The 19,870-nt window shown below is 49.0% G+C and overlaps 2 protein-coding genes across 5 annotated transcripts in view; one reads left to right on the forward strand and one right to left on the reverse strand.

Moving 5' to 3' along the window:
- The first annotated feature begins 14 nt into the window (after positions 1-14).
- RNF34 (ring finger protein 34) lies at positions 15-9,584 on the forward strand. Its single transcript, XM_086474164.1, has 6 exons — positions 15-25; positions 3,673-3,891; positions 5,238-5,627; positions 5,937-5,993; positions 6,229-6,430; positions 7,855-9,584. The coding sequence occupies exons 1-6, from the start codon at positions 20-22 to the stop codon at positions 8,040-8,042; spliced, it is 1,062 nt and encodes a 353-aa protein (XP_086330290.1). The 5' UTR covers positions 15-19; the 3' UTR covers positions 8,043-9,584.
- Positions 9,585-9,961: 377 nt separating this feature from the next.
- Positions 9,962-19,870, reverse strand: part of KDM2B (lysine demethylase 2B) — a 119,078-nt gene continuing 109,169 nt past the window's right edge. The window contains exons 15-23 of one of the 4 annotated variants that reach the window (XM_086474397.1): positions 19,117-19,203; positions 18,283-18,543; positions 17,247-17,285; positions 14,930-15,603; positions 13,274-13,437; positions 12,618-12,779; positions 12,250-12,351; positions 11,704-11,922; positions 9,962-11,222 (exon numbers count right to left, since the gene is read on the reverse strand). In XM_086474397.1, the coding sequence (XP_086330523.1) occupies positions 11,041-11,222; positions 11,704-11,922; positions 12,250-12,351; positions 12,618-12,779; positions 13,274-13,437; positions 14,930-15,603; positions 17,247-17,285; positions 18,283-18,543; positions 19,117-19,203 (1,890 nt within the window). In that variant the 3' untranslated portion in view covers positions 9,962-11,040. Of the gene's footprint in view, positions 11,223-11,703; positions 11,923-12,249; positions 12,352-12,617; positions 12,780-13,273; positions 13,438-14,929; positions 15,604-17,246; positions 17,286-18,282; positions 18,554-19,116; positions 19,204-19,870 lie in introns of all 4 variants that reach the window. The other 3 variants (XM_086474396.1, XM_086474399.1, XM_086474400.1) reach the window with 3 other exon arrangements.

Below are 19,870 nucleotides of genomic sequence, written 5' to 3' on the forward strand. Positions count from 1 at the left end.
CCGTGGTGGTGTGGCGGCCATGAAGGTGAAGGGGAGGGAAGGGCGTGTTCCTCCGGCCGGGAGAGCGTCTTTCCCCTCAGTGGGAGGAGGGGGGCGAACCAGCGCGTGACGGGGCCGGCACCCCAGTGGGGCGGGCCGTGCCGCCCCTCCCTCCTCGCCTCAGGCCGCCCGGCCTGGCCGCGACCGCTGTCCTTCCCCGGGCCTGTCCCGTTACCGAGGGACGTCCGGACCGGCGGCCGCCTTGCCGAGGAGCGCCGGTGCCCTCCACTGACTCAGCACCGGGCAGGGCCTGGTGCCGCCGCCTGAGGCGAGCCCCGGCCCCCACGTCTCCACACACCGTCCGCGGTCGATCCCCGCCGGCGGCGGCTGAAGGGCTGGCAGGGCTCCGAACGGGACGGAGCCGGGCTCGGCGCGGTGCGTGGGGGTTGGGGCTGGGCCCGTGAGGGGGGGCGGCGGTTGGGAGCCGTTCCTCGCCGGGCCGGTGTGCGGGGGGCACGGCAGGGGCTGCCGGGGAGGGCCCGCTCCGGCCGGCCGCGGGGTTCGTTCCATAAAGACGCTTCCGAAGTTACCTGTTGTGCTCTCAGGTCAGGGCTGAGGGTTGTGGGGAGGGGGGATCTCCCGGTTCGGCGGGTTCCGACGGGTGCTCGATCCCTGAAAAAGCTTTGCTTCATCTTAGGGTGGCTGTAAAGACGAAATTTCGGCTAAAAAAAAAAATAAATTATTTCTGCTGCTGCCTCTTGGTCTGCCGGCTTTGATAGCACATCCCACTTGCACAGATGTGTAAGGAGTAGCATACAGCCTCCAAGCTTCTTGGGGTGGGTGTCTTTCTGGGGTGATGCTCTCATCAGGTTACTAAACGCCCTTAAAGCCAAAAATAAGAGCAGGGAAGTTCAAATTCAGTATTTTGCCCCTATAGGAGAGAGAAGATAGCTGATGGCAGTTTGTGAGGAGAGAATATGGAAGTGGTGACTGATGTAGCTGGAAAGGCTTTTGGTGCAGAAATTGGCAAAACTTTAATTAATTCTCAAGGGAGGGAGTTCTTGTTTTCGGGTGTCTCCTTTGTGTCCTGTCCTGGTGCTTTTCAGCATGTTCTCATTGCTTTTGCAGAATAATGCAAAGAGCCTAGACATTGTAATTCAATTATCAGTTAATGACTTTAGTGCATGGAAAGAATCTGCAGCTGACTTGGGTTAAGGAGAAAGTTAACGATGCCCACGTTGCTTTACCTTTGGCCTTAAAGTGACTGAATGCTTGGCACTAAGTGTAAAGAGATTTTGTGTTTGATACTAACAATGTTCGTGTATCCAAAATGAGTAACAAAAATTTCCTGAGTATAGCGTTATTTAGTGTGGACAGTGATGTCTGAGTGGTTGTCACAGGCTCTTGAATAAAATAAGTCCAAGAAGCAGGTGTTATACTACCAGGCAAGGGTTATGGTAGCAACTGTGTCACGTCCTTTTGCTCTGTGTCCTGCTGCTGCTGTGACCCTCTGAAAAGACCACTGTCGTATAGTGAAGCAAGTTGAATTCTGACAGACCCATTGGGTTCGTTGTTTTATTTTTCTGTTATTTCTATGTGCCTGTTTTTAAATCTTTTAAATATAAAGCTAGCTCATCAGTTTTTAAGAATACCTGGAGAATTAGTGTTTCTGCAACTGACAACTTTCTCTTAAGACAAGAAAAAATATTTTTCAAAAGTCCCAAGTTTTAAAACTTGGAGCTCTCTTGGATGAAGTCGTTGGTTTTCAGAACGAACTTCTGAAGAGTTAATTGCTCTTGCCTCGTGAGATAGGACAGTTATGCATAACTTGTTTTGTATAGGAAAGAAGAATATTGATCTGTTTCCAGTCTGTTATTGACGAGTATAAAACAAGTCTCACTGTGATGGTAGCTGAACTGTTGTCACCGAATCTGACCCATCGGGCAGGCTTCAGGCGCACGGTGCGTCAGTGAGCGCGGCCACGTGCTGGGACTCCCTGTGTCTCGGCTGGAGGTCAGGGCAGGGCCACTGGAGTTCATCCCCCTTCGAGTCCCTTCGCAGGAAGCTTAGGGAGATCATCTCCTGTGCGTGGGGCTCCCGCAGCGTGGGGTTTGCTTGTTAGGCCTGGGATGAATTTTGCCCTTGAAATACCTGTAAAATTAGACCAGTGAATTTGATGGTTCGTGTGTATTTGATGTTACTGCTGCATACAGTGTTAGGTGTTGTGCAGCTTGGAAGCAAAGTGACCGTGTTCTGTATTTCACTGTATTGCAACACTTCCAGTGTCAGCTTCCAGCGGTAAAGCGAGCCACTGGGTTTGTGGGGGTTGGAGAGATGCTTTTGACGTTCCATACTTAAGGTGGTGGTGCAGAACGTGTCTGGTCCTGTGGCACTGTTCCTCACAGCTTCTCAGTGAACCAGAGTGAAGACTTCTCTTACCTTTTGTGCTCTGTGATTTGGAAGTGGGCGGTCTGGTGTATCCCCAGCTGCTGCGTTAAGTTCCCACAAACGTGACAGGGCTGCGCTCGGCTCGGGGGAAATGTGCAATTTAATGTAGAAATTGCTACAGGAGTTAAAGCACCATCATTACTGAGCTGAAGTGCATGTTCTGGTTGGTTTAGGTTTTACAGCGAGAACTACAAGTTTCCAAAGCAATTATTTTATGTCTTCATGCTTTGGAAAAAAAAAAGATGCTGCTCTGGAATGGAAAACAGAACAGCTCTAACCAGCACAGTTAAGAAAAAAACTATGAAAAACGCTACATTTAAAGGAAGTTGTACCACTCAGCTTCCTTTCAGAAAGAACCTGATCTGATTCCGTTTGTGGTTTTGTTTTTTTAGTAGGTTTCAATGATCCCCATGACAGTGATTAAACATGTGACCTGAACAACTTGGAGTCCAGATTCCACCTTTGAGTGGAATATGCACTTTTGGTAGAGAATCTCCAGTGCTAAAGGATTTCAAGGATAAAAAGCAGCAATTTATTTATATATCTAGAATTTTTTGTAGCATTTTAAGATTGTGTGGCTCAAAACTGAAGTGCAGTCAATACAGAATAAGTTCATTTAAATTTTTGTTGAACATTTGGTAAGACAACGAAACAGCAGGTTCAGGGAGGTCTTGAAAAACATTTCCCCCTCGGAGAAACTAGACCATAACTAAATTTTTAATGAAGTTTGGTTTGTTACTTTCAAGTTTGAAAACCCAGAGATGTTTTTTTTTAGAGAGAGTTTTACTGTGAGTCATGTAAGAGCTGGGTTAGTTTTGGACGAGGTCCTGCAGCAGACAGCTCTGCACTGGGTATGAGAAGTTGTGTTGCTGCCCGTCGTCCTTTCAGGTTGTGCCCCTTACCTGGGACTGCCTGGTAGTCTCTTCCTTCTTTCCTCCACTCTCCTCAAATTCCTCCCCCTTTTTGTGCGGAACCCTGCTAGAAAAGGAGTGGTGAAAGCAAGCTCCTTGTGCTGGCGGGAGCCTCTTGGAAGCGAATCTTACCTGCTTCGGTTTGCAGCTGGGAGGTGGAGGTATGGGGCTGTTCCAGACGTTCGTGACCCACGTTCCCGGTGCTCCGGGAATTCCCACCACGTGCTCTTGGGGTGATGACAGACGGAGTGAAGTAGCTCTTTGGTGGCAAGTCACATCTGATGTGGGCTTTCAGACACTAATTTCCTTGGTTTTGCTTTGGGAATCTTTTCAGGCGGGAGCTACTTCCATGTGGGCTTCCTGCTGTGGGTTGCTGAATGAAGTGATGGGCACTGGAGCGGTCCGTGGCCAGCAGGCTGGCTTCGGGGGCGGTGCTGGCCCCTTCAGATTTGCACCAAACACCAACTTCTCGGCGTATCCATCTCCAGCCGCGGCGGGTGCTAACATCGTTTGCAAAGCCTGTGGACTTTCCTTTTCAGTTTTTAGGAAAAAAGTGAGTATGTTTCCTGTTACATAGTATTTTTACTCATATGAACTAATTTGTAGGTGTACTGGGAGAGGAAAGTGTATTTTCCTCAGATGAGGAAACCTGGGGCAGATAGCTAAGGAGGGAGGAAGCGCCTCACTCTGGGGTCACAGGAAATTAATGTCAGACAGGATTAGAAGTTAAAAAGTCTGGTGTTTATTAATCAGTGACATATTGGATCTGGTCTGACCTAAAACTTAGTGGGTTCTAATTTGTAAGATGTGTTTTAGCTTCAGAATCTTAAACGTTAAACCACATCAGGTTTTGAAGGTGATGCCAGACGCAGTGATTGAGTGCTAGAATGAACAAACTGGGTGTTGGAAAAACTGAGAACGCTTGACATCGTTATCACGGCTTCGTTCTGTGGAGAACTCGAGTCATTCCGTGTGTTTCCTAACCAGGTTCAGTTCCGTTAAATGCTGTTGCACTCCCAACAGCCTCTTTCTGCATTTGGAAGGGTGGTGGGTCAATGCAGATAAATCAAATGGCGATTGTTAACATCCTTTCTGTGTATGGTGACTGCCCTGAGTCATTGTTTTGTCCACTCAATGACAGATAGTTTAAATAAACACGAAGCATCTTTCCTCAGTTGGTGCGTTCAGTTTTCCCCTTCCTGTGCGTCCTGTGGTTCGCATGGCGAACGCCTTGTTAAGCATGGTGTAGGGACGTTTTCTGAAGCTAATACTAATTTACTAAAATCCTGAAAAGGAAGAGTTTGGATTTGTTCGCAGCAGATGAGATGACCGTTTAAAATCGCTGCTGGAAGGCTTGCCTGTTGTAGCTTTTGTGTATTCTAGTGAGTCTTTTGAGCAAAACTCTATTTGGAAATGACATCTGGGCATTTGGGAGTAGTTACCTGCCATGTGGTTTGTCTTGTTTAAGGCCTACTTTGAATTGTTTCGATCAGTTGAGGAAGAAGTATGTTCCTTCAAGTTTGAGGATTACGTACGTGAAAAGAGCAGTGACATAGTGTATTCCAAAGTGTTTTAATGTACCATGAAATGGACTGGCTTTCAGTTTCTTTTGTTGTCTAAATCACAACACGACTACTTCAGTCATTTGTTTATTCATGTTTTTTCACTGAAACCTCCAGCCAGCTTACAGCAGCACCACAAAAGCCATGGGCTGCCACAGGCACCTGCAGAATGGTTTGACGAGGCAGTTTTCTAGACTTAAATCCCGAAAACGATGTAGGTCAGAAGTGACAATGGGAGGACCGATAGTCAGTTACGTAGCCTGGGGAAGGAAAGGGCGGGGCCTGGGTCTGTTTCCTGTGCCATGCAGCTGAACGGGCGTGTTCTCTCTCTCCTCAGCACGTGTGTTGTGACTGCAAGAAGGATTTTTGCTCAGTTTGTTCGGTCTTACAAGAGAATCTCAGAAGATGTTCCACCTGTCACTTGCTGCAAGAAACAGCCTTTCAGCGCCCTCAGTTAATGAGATTGAAAGTAAAGGATCTGCGTCAGTATCTGGTTCTCCGAAACATACCCACAGACACCTGCCGAGAGAAGGAAGACTTGGTGGATCTCGTGCTGTGCCATCATGGGTTGGCTTCGGAGGAGGAGATGGACGCTAGTAGCTTGCGTTCCTCCCACTCACAGACCTCGGGGTTTTTTACTCATCCGTTTTCAATGTCTGTGTCGGTGTCGTCTCAAGGAGAGCTCGCAAACAGAAGGGGAAGCACCGGAACTGGAACACCTTTACGGGTACAATAATTAATGTGTTTTATGGCATAGGGCAGCTTTTTTAAATAGATGTGCATTGCTTTAAAGTGAGATGCCCATTGGTTCAGTGCGGGGCGGCAGGAAAAATGTCTTTTGTATCTCTCGCCTGAGAACAGAAGATTTCTAGCTGGGAGTGCTGGCTGAGGTGGTAGAGGTGACTGTAGTCAATGATGACCAGTAGCAACTGAAATGTCACAATGTCATTGTTGTCTGCGATCCGTTCAGGTCAAAGGAACATGTTTTCTAAGGGCCAATGTGGTTTTATGCTGATTAGTCTCATTTTGTACGCAGGGACAAACAGAAACATCTTCTATAAATAATGAAGAAGAAGAAAGCGCGGAAGAGCAGGTGAGCTATGAACAATCCAAAGACTAAATTTTTGGCATGTGACCCCATCAAGTGTTTAGATGGGTCGACATTCAGTAGCGCTCGAGTTCTTTCAGGGCTGGCTGTGTCCAGCGATGCGTGTCTGTACCTGTTTGCTTTTAAAACTGTAGCTGAGCTGCTGCAGCTTAATGTAGCACCAGATCTGGTGCTCTGAACTGACCAGGACAGTTAAAAATGTACAATTGATGTGTTTCAGACCCCTGGATTGTCCAGAAAGCGAGTGAGGGCATCTTTGTCCGACATTTCCAGTCTGGAAGACATTGAAGGGTTGAGTGTTCGGCAGCTGAAGGAAATACTTGCGTGTAATTTTGTCAACTACTCGGGATGCTGTGAAAAATGGGAACTTGTGGAAAAAGTGAGCAGGCTATACAGAGAGAGTGAGGAAAACCACAAGACACGTAGGTTTACATTTAATTCTCACTTGCTTAAGACTGCTTATTTTCTGGTTTCCAGTAGCTGGTTCTGCCAACAGAAGGACTCAGTGTCTGACTTGGTCTGCTCAGCTGGAACCACTGGAAAGTGCGTTTTAACAATTCAAGGTGCATCTAGTGTAGTTGAACGTGGTTCTAGTGAGGAAATGAAGCTTTCCAGGATCATGCTGTTGTTTTTTTTTTTTTTCACGCTTCTCCAGAGCGTGGAGACCTCAGCTTTCACGGGGAAGGTAAAATTGCACAATGGAGAACTGGTTCCTCAGGGAACGTGAAACTTGGCGCCTCCACGTCCTTTCTTAGGTTTCACAAGGAACTAGCGAGAGCGCTGCTCGGTAGCTGCCCGCAGACCAGGGCAGTTCAGGTCTCTGTCTGCAGCGCAGAATTAAAAGCTGCAGTGGCAGAAGTCCAAGATCAAGCGGTTTGGGTTCGGTCCGTGGTTTCGTGATCAGGTGGTTCCGTGGCTGCAGCTCGGTCACTCGCAGCTGTCTGCCCTCCGTTCCGCTCGGCCGTTGGAGCCTTTCGCTCGCGTGGCTGTAGCACGTCCTGTTTGCAAAGTGCCACCTGGGGAGCGACGCTTTGGTGGTGTTACCAGCTTGAAAAATGCCTGCCTGGCGCGTCATTCCTGCACCCAGTCAGGCCGCACAGAACAGGGGACTGGGGTGACTGGAAAACTGACTAGCCCTGGGCCACTGCCCAGCCAGATGGTGCCAGCACATGCACTGCAGGGACCGTGATAATGGGGGGCAGGGAGGAATAATCAGCTAATTGGGGTGGAGAAGGATTGTGAAGGTGGGGGCTGTTAGTGAATGCCAGACCATGGCTTAAGGGGGACCCTCAATTTGGTCACAGACTGGAACTGAAAACCTGTCTGATGTTGAGCTTGAAACTTGGGATGTACTTTTTCCCCAACACAGTCTGATGGCACATTCAGTTATTAATGGGGATGGTGTCTATTTGCAGTGAAACTTGACAGGTTTTGTTCAGTTCTGCCGCCTTTACAGCTTCCTTAAGGCTGCCACTTCTTAGTCTGCTTTATTATTACTGTGTTTGATCTTCTGAGGAGAGTGTTTTGCCAAACGAAGGAAGCTCAGGGTGGAAAACCAACACCCTTTTTCAGAGTCATCGTTATATTCTGAGTTGAAAATGGTCTCTCAGGTTAAAGAATGAAGCCACATGTTGGATGCTCACTCAGGGGCTTTCTAGTTCTTGTTTCTTTGCTTTTTTTGAAGGAATATGGATTAATTCTTAGCTGCGGGTTAGAAAAGCTGTAGTGAAGAGGGAGCAGCACCCCATCACCCTGCGTTAGCTGTCATTTCACTGGTTGCCTGGGCTGGAACTTAACTGGTTTTCCAGGCCCTGAGTGCGTGACCTCCCTCTCTGTTGGTTTTCAGAGGGTGAGAAGATGCAGCTGAATGACAACGACGATAACCTGTGTCGGATCTGCATGGACGCTGTCATCGACTGTGTCCTGCTGGAGTGTGGCCACATGGTCACCTGCACCAAGTGCGGCAAGAGGATGAGCGAGTGCCCCATCTGCCGGCAGTACGTCGTCCGCGCCGTGCATGTCTTCAAATCCTAAACCGAGACCAAAACCGGCTTTTAGTCGCCCTTCCAGGCCTGCTGTGGGCAGGAGTGCCGAACCTTGGGGCGTGTGTCAGCTCTGGAGCAAGTGCTCCATAAATGCAGCGTTTTGACCATCAGGATCTAGAAGTTGGTGAGACCTTTTTCTACAGCATACCGAGTCCCGGGGGCGGGCAGTGCGAGGCGGTGCCTCTGCATACGGTGGTGGCGCTGCCTGCCTGCCCTTACAAACCCGCAAACTGTTCGAGTCAAACTGTTTACAGCAGTTCTTGCTCTCTTCTGAAGAATATCACCTCTAATGACCGCAGTTGGCGCTTGGCAAGTGGTCGGCCAGCACTTTGCTCACCCACGTTAGCGCGTTACGTTGGCTAGTGCATTAGACGCCGTGGCTCTAGCAGGCAAATATTCAGCTTTTATGTGACTATAGAATGTAACTGCGCTGACGCTGGCCCCGCAGCAGCGTAGGCAGGATAAACCATGGCTGTAGGCAGCACGGACCTGCACAGAAGCCCTTGAGCAGGCTGGTCTACGCCGACTGCTTCGTTCCGAATGTCCCTCGTTACACAGGTATGTCTTGGCCACGCTCTAACTGTGCCACAAGCTGCGGCGCAGGGCGCAGCCGGTTTGCAGGGCTCTGCCGTGTGGTGTCCAAATACTGATTACCAAGTGTTTCTTAGTTTAGGAATAAACTATTTTTTTATAAAGAGGTTATAGCAAACCATGTTAGTGTGGTCCTTAATCCACTCATGCCTATTGTAACTATTACCTTTAGCGTGATGATTGTACGCCATGTGCCGACAGCCTGATGTTACTGTGAATACTAATCAGGGTCATGAACCTACTGCTGCTAACCGTGGAATGTATGGTGTTGCTGCCCAGAACCCGGGGGGGCGGTAAGGAGAAGGGAGATGTGGGCTTTGTTTAGTCACTGACTTTTAACCAAGGCCGGGTCGCCATTAACCATGCCTCCCCTTGCCTGCTGGGTGGCCCCTGTTGCCATCAGCCCTTGGCCTGGTTTTGTGCCATCAGCAGGGGTAAGCAGACTCTTGGCGCAAGAATTCTAAGGGTCATGGTGGGGTGTGTGTGACCGTCGGCCTGGGGCAGAGCGGAGCAAGAACAGCCCTTATTTTGGGGGCTCGGGGTGGTTTTCCTCTCAGTGGGGCTGATCACAAAGCTACAGCTTCTCCTTTGCATTCCCCACCTGCTAGTGCGGTAACAGAGATGGAGACACGCGGTACCTGAGCGCTCCCACCTCTGCTACGCTGTCACACCTGCTCTTGTCCTTTATGTGCAAAATTAAGCTGGCTTGAGAAAATAGCTCCTCCTCACAGTAAGACACACAGCTTAGAGACGCTGCTGGTTATTTTTCAGAAGGGAGCAAACCTCTCAACGGCTTTATTTTTTAGAAGTAACTTTTTAATGGTACTGAATTCCCAGAGTCTCTGGGCAGTGGGTAAGCCAATGCCAAACCCCCAACCCTGTATGTTACTTCCGTGCTGGTCATCAGCCACACACGCTCAATAAAGATTTGTGATGGGCTTCCTCTGCCTCTGTCTCTTCTCTTCCCCAGCTGGGGGAGGGCTGTTGGGTTACTCAGCTCAAGCCTTAACCATCTTCTTGAGAGGGCAGCAGTCCTTGAGACCAACACAGGCAGAGGCCAGCTGGAGGAAGGCCTGTACCTGTATTTTATTCCCTCCTCAGCAAGAATGGAGTGTGACAGTCCTAGCTGTAGTGTGACACAAAGAGCAGCTCCTGCTGGGCCTCCTGGCTTGGGCCAAGGCTGGAAACCAGCACCTGCTCCACCTTCCAACCCCAATCCAGCCCCCTGGGGCTCCCTGCAGCTGCTCCACCCACCCCCACCTTCCCCCCACCTCACCCCCCCGCCCCGTTGGAACAGAAACCCACAGAGCCAACACCTGTTTTTGTACAATTGTTTATACAAATTCAACAAAGGTAAAACCGCATCAGGAAGGTCTACGAAAACAACACCGTACAACAATGGCACTTATGAATGCAGAATTTTACAATCAGGAAATAACCATGTTATAAACCTTAAATGAGAACTCAACTCACACTTCAAAGAAAGAGAGACTACGTTTGACCATTTATTCTACGGCTGGACTCACTGTATAAATTAATTTTATATTGAGTACAAGAGCTCATGCTACAGAGTGAAACCCTCCTATGTGCAAAAGCTGAAATTGGAATTTTTTTTTTTAAAATTTTGAGAAAAAGGTGATTTCTATACAGATAAAAGTGTTTTACTTCAACTATAATTTACACCTTATTTCCACAACATGCTTATGTCACTCCTGAAGTATACAAAGCAGGATATAAACTTCCATTAAAACATGCTTTAAGTTGAAAGTATTAACCTACTTTTCCTGACCTGGGCACATTTGTAGATAGATACTGTCTACGAAGTATAGGTTAAGTTCTCGCCTACCATAAGTAAAGATAAAAATTGGCAATCAAAACCGAAACACTGGTAATGCATTCAAACATTGCATAAATAATTTTTAAACAATTTTTGTACAAAAATAGTTCTGCATAATGTAGATGTAACAAAACAAAACGTGTTAAGAAGGCAGAAATGCAGTGCGTGGTCCACTTTAATGACACCAACTTTTTGTTTGTTTGTTTGTTTCAAGAAATGAAAAGCAGAAATCAAATTTACACTACCAAGCACATGCTGTGGTACTTTAAATAACAGTATTTCTTGGAGATCAGTCGTCCTCCGGGTGTGAACAATTCTCATCAGTAACAGTCGCCTTATGAATTTGCATAAGAGCCAGTGCAGGACGTCCCAGGTAGACTGAATTAGTGGCACAAGTTGAAATCCTTAACACGGGTAGTTTCATGTTGTTCTCGACAAGAGTTGTAAAATCCAATTGTGGTAGTTTCCAATATTCCAAGTTCCCAATTGAAAATAAAATCCCTACATGTTCTTAGTCCCTTCCCCTCCCCCCACCCCAGTATTTACACGTGTCCTTTGACTAACTCAGTTTCTGCAGAAGTTTTTCTTCCACTTGCCCAAACTGAACACTCACTGACATCTCTGCGATGAACTGCTCGCAGCCTTCCTTCGTCACTTGCTTGCAGTACCTCAGGTCGATCTGGCAGATGTTTCCGCAACGTTTGAAGTAAGACAGGCACTGGTCAGTAACCTTATTGCAGTCTGCCGGGGAAAAACCCAACAAAACAGAACGGGGAGAAATTTAACAGCAGGTCTGGGTTTGTTCTCCAGCACCAGGAGGGTTTATCCCCACCGCCGTGGGTCCTTTTGGCTCCTCCCGTGCTGGGCCAACAGCGACGTGCCCCAGCCAGCCCCACCGCCCTTCCCTGATCCCCCCCAACTCTCTCAGGTAACGGCTCAAAGCAAAGCACGCCCAAGGATGCTGGAAAATCCCCCGGGGAGGACGAGCGAGGTACAAAATGCGGCCCCCAAGTGGGAGGCGGGAGGGCTGGGGGCTGGCGGAGGGCCTGGGGAAGGGCTGGGGTCATTACATGTCCAGCTGCTTAAATGGGGGAGTCCTGGGAGGGCGGGAACTCACCCAGGGGCAGAGCTGGGTAAACCCACCGCCACTGGTGTTTCACAGACACCTAATGCCACTGGGCAACTCCCACCCTCCCCCGGCCCCTGTGCTCGTGTTGCTCACCTGATAAATTAATTTCTGTTAATGAATCCCGCGTGGTGGTTCCGACCGCGGTCAGCAGGTTAATAGACTGATCTGTCACGTGATTACAGTAACTAAGATTGAGTTTGGAGAGCAGAGGCATGTGCCTTATGATCAGCCGCAAGGAAGCGTCTGTAATATCCAGGCCGGCCAAGCGCAGCTCAATGATGTTCCGTAGTTTACTCCGGTTGTCGATCTGACCTGGAAAGTGGAGGCGGCAGGTGACTCCCCCAGGCCTCCCCCAGTGTCGCCAACAGCTGCAGATCTATATGAAATGCACTGGGACACACACACTGCTGCCCTACGTCAACTTCAGACGCTTTTGCCTGTCTGGAGCTTTGGAGGGGACATCAGCAGGAACACTTGTCTATTTTTGGAACAGGCATGTGGACAAAGCCACCTCCTGATTTCAAAACAAAAAAAGGGATGAAAGTAACTGCAGGGGCCCAGCGGAATTACAAGTCGGGAATAAGCAGTAGGCTGTGCAGTGCATGCCAGAAAGCAGATCTGATTTGCTCAAAATTTCACCTGAGCTGATATCCGGGCGAATGGGGCATGACCCACAGAACTGCTCCTTCCCTGAACTGGAAGAAAGTGTTTCCATACTCTCTAAAGTACACCCGTTGCAGCCTGAAGAGAAGAAAGTCAGACAGAAAACCAGCACAGTGGCTCAGATGACTGTTCAGCAGCCAGAGAACATCACTCGTTACCCAGTGGCTTCCAGCAAAGAGGTGTTGCAAGTCACTACTCTTAACACCTCGTGCGTCAGCAAAGCCCAGAGCCCCGCCGGCGCTAGCTGTGGGGGTTTCTGCCCGTTTCCTCCAAGGGGGACTAGCAGCAGAACATGCCACAGAACGGCTGGGACAGGTCTCCCGAGTGCTCCTCCCGCCTGTTACCTGGCCGGTTATCTGTGGGTGGTGATAAGAGGTCTCTCATTTGTGCGTCTTTCAGTCCTTCTGCCCACTGCACGTCCAGAGTTCGGAGTAAAGGACAACTGGAACTACAAAGTGCCGACACTGCTATCCATGAGCACCCTGACAACAGCAGGTCTCGAAGACCTGCAGATACAGAAGAAGTTGGAGCATGTGGCCTGCCCAGAGAGACATCCACGGCGATCTCTGCTGCTACCCCGCACAGGCTGGGCAGTGTGCTACCCCAGTGCCGCTCTCTTGAACAATCCCAGCCCTCCAGGGCACGCGAGGACACCCTAAGCCTCCTCCTGCCCACCCCTCCATCTCTCCCACCAGCTGGAACTTCGTTACTGCAGGTGACAGCAGACCCCACCACCCCCTCCCACTGATCAGGTCCGCACGGGCACTTCCTGCAGCGGCGTTCACCTGTTGACAGAGACCCGCTGGAAGTCAGTGCACCGAGCGTGTCAATAGTCACAACCCAACTGATTTGGGGCCCAGTTTAACTCGCTGATGCTTCATTCCCACGTATCTGCTCCTCTCCTGGGACACCCAGATCCCCGCAGACATTCCTCAGAGACTGCAGTTCAGATACAAACCGCTCTGCTAAAGTAGTGAAGTGGTCAAAAAACATCACTTACCTGGCAGTCTGTTGATAAGCCAACTCAGCTGCTTTTTAGATATATTAGTCCAGCTAAGATCAAGGGTTACAGGCTGTCTCCTAATAATGCCACTAAGCATAAGTGGAGTGATGGATTTACAATGGTTTAAATCTATTTTGGTCCATAATCTTTTGTCACAGCACCTACCCAAAAAGAAAAAAAGCCAACAGCACTTAATTTGGCACTTGTTTTGATTTCTGCAAGACCTGAAAAGGCATCATTAAACAGTAGGGAAAACTACAGCATTTAACTGAAAATAGCAAAAATAAGGCTGAATGATGCTAGGATAAAGCACAACACCACAGTGTCACGTAGGTTTGAAATTTCTCCTTCAAATACATCTTGCAATACAGCACAGAATTATTTCCACAGAATTACAAGTGTCACCAACTTCAGATCCCACTTTAAGTCATCACAGCCCCTACTAAAATCCATTTTCTAGCCTGAAGACAAGCCACATCCTTCTTGCCTACCTTTTGCATATAATGACTGGGTTTAAGTATTACTGTCCCAATTTCCCTTGCGCTTTTTTTTCTTAAAACCAGTGAATTTTGTGAAACAGATCCCTCCCCTCCTGTTCTGTGCTTCTGTGTTATTCCTGTCTATGTGGTTTATGCGTTTTTAATGCTCTCCAAGGGCAACAAGCAAGAAGTCCTAACGCATGTGCAAGATTCTGCATTTTCTCCCTTTTACATTAGAAAATACTGCACTTCAGTGGAAAAGGCATTTACCAGCTTTCTGTGACACCAAGAAGCCCATGGAGGAGACACTCCACACGCATCTTCCGGCACCGAATTATCAACCTCTCAACCTTTCTGTCATTTACCCAGTTTGTTACTAGACTGCGCTAGAAGAGCGTCTCTGTTACAGTTTGCCCATCTGTGTGCACGTTACAGCTGAACCCGAGCTGACAGCCACCACAAGACTTTACTGCACGTTCAGTGAAACGTGTAAGTCTGCCCAGTAATGCTTCCCGCTGCCCTGCGGCCACCAACTGAGTCACTGCTTGCACCCCGGTACCCCGAGGACCGCACAGACACGGTGTGAGCAAACACAGCTAACAAAGGGTTCCTCCGGCAGCTCTGCTGGTACAGAACACCGCGAACAGGATCGCTCTCCATGTACCCTCTACAGGGAAACAATCAGCATGGACCTTCTGAGGAGAACACGGAGGGCACAGGGAGATCTTCCCTGTATCTCAATAGATACTTAATAGCTGAACTGAACAAACGACTGCATTAGCAGTCAGCAAGTCCTGGGGGCAGGATGACACCAAGCCTTAGCATGACCTAGACTGGCTGTTCCAGCAGGCAAGAACATTGTGGTGTCCAACTACAGAACAGGCTGCTCTGGGACGCTACAGCCCTGCCAGGCTGACGCCGAGGCCGACAGACACACACACACACACACACACGATCCCCAGCAGAAATACTGGGAACCGCCGTTTCTGAGAAAGCACCAGAAGACAGGCTACTTCTCCGGGCACTGCTGGTCACCCCTTCTCCTCGGGCTCAGCAGAGCTTCAGTGACAACCCGCACACCTCTTCTAGGAGTCATCAGTGCCTCCGTCACCCACTTCCTGTTCGAGTCCATCCCTCTACAAGCAGACCTAGCTCAGTTTCCCGCCCTCCTTACCATCTGTTCCAGGTCTTGCAAACTCTCATACAGATGCACAAGTCTCTATGACTGAGGTAGCTAAAGACAGCCATCCAGACTTCCCTCTGCATCACGTGGGCTGCCCCGTCATCCAGGGGGAGCGAGTCCGGAGGGGGGCTGATGGGAGGCGGCCGGATAACGTGCCGTTCCATCTGAATGCATTTGGGAGGAGAGAGCGAAGGTGGTGGCCGGGTTATTCCCCGAGGTGTGCTTCGCAGGCTGGGGATGAGCTGGTGCCTCAGCTCCCGGGGAGTCCCGTTTAACCCTTTGCTGAACCTATGGAGTCTCTCGCTGTTGTTCAAAGCACGCTTAGGTTCCTCGTTCTCGCTCTCGGGTTCAGATTTGATGGGTTGGTGATTCTCATTGGCAAGGCTGTTCTCGGTTTTTTGGATCTCCTGGTTAAGCTCCTTGCTGAGCTCCTTGCTCAGTTCCTTATTGGGAAGCCGCCTTTTCCTCCTCATCTTGAACTTCTTCTTGTCCCTGGGCTCGGCACCCTCCGTGCTGGGACCTGCAGTGGGCGAGCTGGACCGTGACTGGTCACTATCCTTGGACCTGGGAGGTGCTTCTGGCAGGTCATCCTCTGGCTCCTGCTTGAGGCGCCGCAGGGGTTTGATCACGGCAGTTCGGTCATCTGGAGCCTTCCATGATCGCCGCTGAAAAGGAAGAGACAAGAGCTGATTATTGGAGCAAGAACGTACTCAGCAATACTTCACATGCTGATGCTCCACACAGGCAGCCCTGCCCGGGGGGCCGGGCTGCCTGCCAGCACTGGGCCCCACCCATCCGAGCACAAGGGTACATTCACTGGCCAAAGGTATCCAGTTCAAGTGCCATCATGGGTGAGGAGTCCAGCTATTGGCTCCCCAGACTCCAAGAGACCAATACGTACATTTATTCACCATGCACAATCCTGCAGATTTAAGGGCCTCACTCATTACACAGCGGACAACTTATACACAGAAGATAAGCAGGGTACCAGAGACCCCTTCTTCCCCAGCAGGCCAGAAGAAACCAGGCTTGGGACACATTCACTGGGCACCCACTTTAAACACAGGCTGACATGCATTCACGCCCAACGGCCAAAAGGTCCATTTCGGCAACCTCCTGAACCGCCATCCCCGACTGGCACTTGGGGCTGCGCTGCTGTGGCCCTCACGGCCTCGTTTAACGACGCTTTAGCTGCTCCGTTACATCCTACTAAACCTTGTTGGTCTTCTCCAGCTTCCCCCATCTCTGGTGCATGCAGAACAGGGAGTCTGAGTGACAGGTCTGACACGCCGCCAGCCTGACGAGCCCTCAGGCTGACACGATCTCCAACGCCCCACGCAGGCTGACAGGGGTCAGCTGGCACCTTCTTCCCTGCCCCGGTCACTGTTTGGAACAGCAAACTGCACTTCGCCTGCTCGCCTGAATCAAACCTCCTTCTGATGCACACCAGACAGAAGCGTACGGGACGTACAAACTAACACCGGGGAAGACTTCAAGTCTACTCTGATCACTAAGAGCAAGAAAGAAGCGTCAACTGTTACAAGTGAAGTAGCTCTAACAAGAAGAGTTCTGGACTGGCAAGAAAAGGTGAACTGCTGCGAACACACTCGTTCTATCAGAAGGTCTGTGCTTTTGCAATAAACTAATTGGATCAAGTCTGTGCGTGCGCTCCGATGCCTCAGACTGCGGCACGCAGCGGAGAAAGCTGATCGCCTTGTCTTTAAATTAGCGTGTTATAAAGGGGGAGGTCACAGTAAGTTAATGACAGGTCAGAATAAAAAAAAATTACAACATCAGACTGCTGGCAGCTCGCAGCATCCTTCACACAGAGCGCTTAGGTTACAGGTATCAGAGTTCTGTTATCGTGCCAGCCTGTGAGAGGTTACCAATACTTGCGTGCCAGGTCATCCCTGGCTCCCTGGGGTGTCCGCAGGGGGCTCCAGGGATGTGCTGTGGTACGGGGAGGGGCTGTGTGGCAGGGGCACGATTCGACCACACAGGAAGAGCAAAACATTGGTACAGAAACAAAATTTTATTCCCTGGTTCATCAAAACACAACTTGCTGCTGTATTTTAATATGAGACATCAGAACAGAAAACGTAAAGCCAGACACTGCAGCTAGACTATCCCGGAGTGTAAAGGTTTCCACGAGAGAGATATCTGCAATTTCAAGATGTAAATGGGATAATAAAAGTGCCGGCAGTGACACATGGACATGACTGGTAGAGAAACTGGCTCACCATTCAGCTCACATGAGGAGAAGGGATTAAAAGGGATTGAGAACACATCTATTAAAAAGGCAAAGTACCTTCTTCCTGAAGAGTTTGTCTTCTTTTCCCAGTTTTAGCTGTTGGAAGAAAGAAAAGTAAAAACCCCAAAACACGACATTTGTTGTGCTGTCTGATGAAGGTTTGGTGATCCACAGTGCCTTCCTCGCGCACTGGGGGCTTTCATGGAGCAACTCAAGCCATCCATAAACACTGCAGTGAGTCCAAAGGGATGGGGAAAGGAAAGCATAGCCAGGAAGCAGATATGCATGAACTGGTACAGGGAATTTTGCTCTCTCGCTCCACCAAAGCAACCCCAATCCCTGCATTTACCGTACTGTAGCGTTCCCACCGTCAAGCCTCGCAGGGCGGGCTGCCTGCTGCTCCTCGCGAGCTACACATGCAACACGAAACCAGCCACTGATTCTGATTTCAAAGCCATCAGCCATTTACTCGTGAGACACATTAAATCTAGATCCTCATTTCTACCTCTGCAAACCAGCATTTCTCTATATCCCAAGTATCGTATTTTGCAATCCGCCTGACAATTCGGTGTCCCTGCCTGGCACAGCAGCTCTGACTGTCAAATTCAGGGAAAAGCTGTCTACACCGCTGTTGTGAGCAGCTCCTCCTCTCTGCAGGCTACAGAAGGTGTCATTTCTAAAGGTCCTCTGATGGGTTACGAGTACTGTACATCCCTGAATCAGCCACAAAACAAGCTGCCATGCGCCACCATGTGGATAGAGATGAAAGAGTTTCCATTAAAAATGGATTTTCACCTTGTTCCTACTCCAAGTGTCTTGTAAAGACTTTGCACTTAAAGTGGGTTTTCCAGTATTTTGAATAAAACAACAGCCATAGCCCAGTGTTTTCGGCCTCTGAACATCAACCCAAGTGTCACTGCTCAAACTACTGTCCTGTCAGACTAGCAGTTTTCAGAAAGCAAGGTAAAACATCGCAGTTTCTTTTGTAACAACCTGGGATTTCAAGAGGAGCTACAAGCCAGAAGGCAAGAGACATCAGCCCCAACCAGCCCACGCGCATCTGTGTAAGCACACGAAGGGTGTTTTGTCATACCCGCTTTCTCATAGTGGGTTCCTGGGGTTTCTCAAATTTCCTTTTCCTCCACAGATGCACTTCGTCTGACTTTCTCCTCAGGATTGAGTCAACTTGAGTCTTCTTGGAATGTTCCTCCGATTTCCGCCTGGGAGTTTCTTCACAATCCCCTTTCCGTTTCGCAGCATCTGTTACTTCCTTATTGTCTCGGTTCATTTTCTGTTCCTTCAGCAACGAGCCTGGGAGATTTGATGCGTATTTGAATCCTGGTCCGCGCTTTTGCTTGTACGCCAAAGAGACACAAAACACAAACAAACTTTATATCTTATGCCTTTCTCAGCTCTTTATCGAAGCTGCCTCCAGCACTGGTGGGGTGATCACTTTGTAACAGACAAAACCATTAGCGAGGAGTTAAAGTAGTTTCAACTTTCATAAAGTTATTTTTGTAACTACACGCTTGCAAGTGTCTATCTCGCTTGCAAGTGTCTATCTCCGTTTGCAAAGAAACAATGTTTCGCTAATTCCAACAGACACTTCAGGTTTTGCATAATCGCTTCTGGATTTTGTTTGGGGTTTTTTGGTTTGTTATTTTTTCAAGTGTTTTCATCTTAGAAATTAACAGGCAGCAGCTCACAGAACTAACCTAAATATTCCCCGGCTTCTGGGTGAACTGTTGGTACATGGAACAAGAATATAAAAATTAAAGAACAGAAAGCCACGGGCTTATTCCTTCAACTCAACTGAATTAAGCACAAAATCAAAAGCTGGTATTGGGCAAAATTATACCTACAAGCCAGAGGGAATGCTTGAGATTTTGTATCTCATTCCAGCACCACTTATTCCCATTAAACTCACTTTTCCAGTTTTCCCTGCATGGTTGCACTTTGGACACTCCCAGCAGTTCGGCAGCTCATCGTTAACCACACCATCCGATTCCTTCACCTGGCGAAAGAGAGGCACAACTCAGTTCACAATCGTGCTGCAGAATCCTATGGGCAGATCGTTTGGAAGCGTTCTGTACAGCTCCTGATTCCCTCCGACCGACTGCTGCCCTCCCAACGGCTGCAGAAAAGAAACCCAGGTCACTGCAGATGCTGCACCATCCTGCTGGTGCTGAGCAAGCCCTCTGTCCTGCACAATTACCCTTCTGATGGTGTCCATGGGGAGGGACAGCATGCTGGCCATACTGGTATTTGACAAAGGGTTCAGGTCTGGGCTTTTTATGAAGGTCAATGACAATCCCTGTTAATACAGGGCACATTCTGTTCTTGCAGAAAACCCCCAAAATAACAAAAATCACCCCAACAACCCAAAGCAACCCCCCCAAAACCCAGGACTGTAATCACACCATCGCCAAACATCCTCCCACACCACTGATTCGCAAAGCTCAGTCCCCCCCGTACCCCCCAGAGCGAGGCACAGTCTGATCTTTTAATAGGAAAGGATTTTTCCCATACACACATTCTCACATACATTAATACTGTTCGGCATTTTTAGAAGCAAAGCACCCTGCACTGTAATCAAGTGTTCCTTAAAATACTTTCCTTTATGGATCAGAACTAGCAGTCCCATGCCTCCAGCCCTCAAGCCCATGTGCCAATAACAACAG

The sequence above is a fragment of the Leptosomus discolor genome, chromosome 16 (assembly GCF_034619465.1).
Source record: "Leptosomus discolor isolate bLepDis1 chromosome 16, bLepDis1.hap2, whole genome shotgun sequence".
In the NCBI taxonomy this organism is placed as follows: Eukaryota; Metazoa; Chordata; class Aves; order Leptosomiformes; family Leptosomidae; genus Leptosomus; species Leptosomus discolor.

Coding starts and splice junctions, on each gene's coding strand:
- RNF34 (XM_086474164.1), top strand. Junction 5,628..5,936: donor GAACTGGAACACCTTTACGG/GTACAATAATTA, acceptor TTTTGTACGCAG/GGACAAACAGAAACATCTTC. Junction 5,994..6,228: donor AAGAAAGCGCGGAAGAGCAG/GTGAGCTATGAA, acceptor GATGTGTTTCAG/ACCCCTGGATTGTCCAGAAA.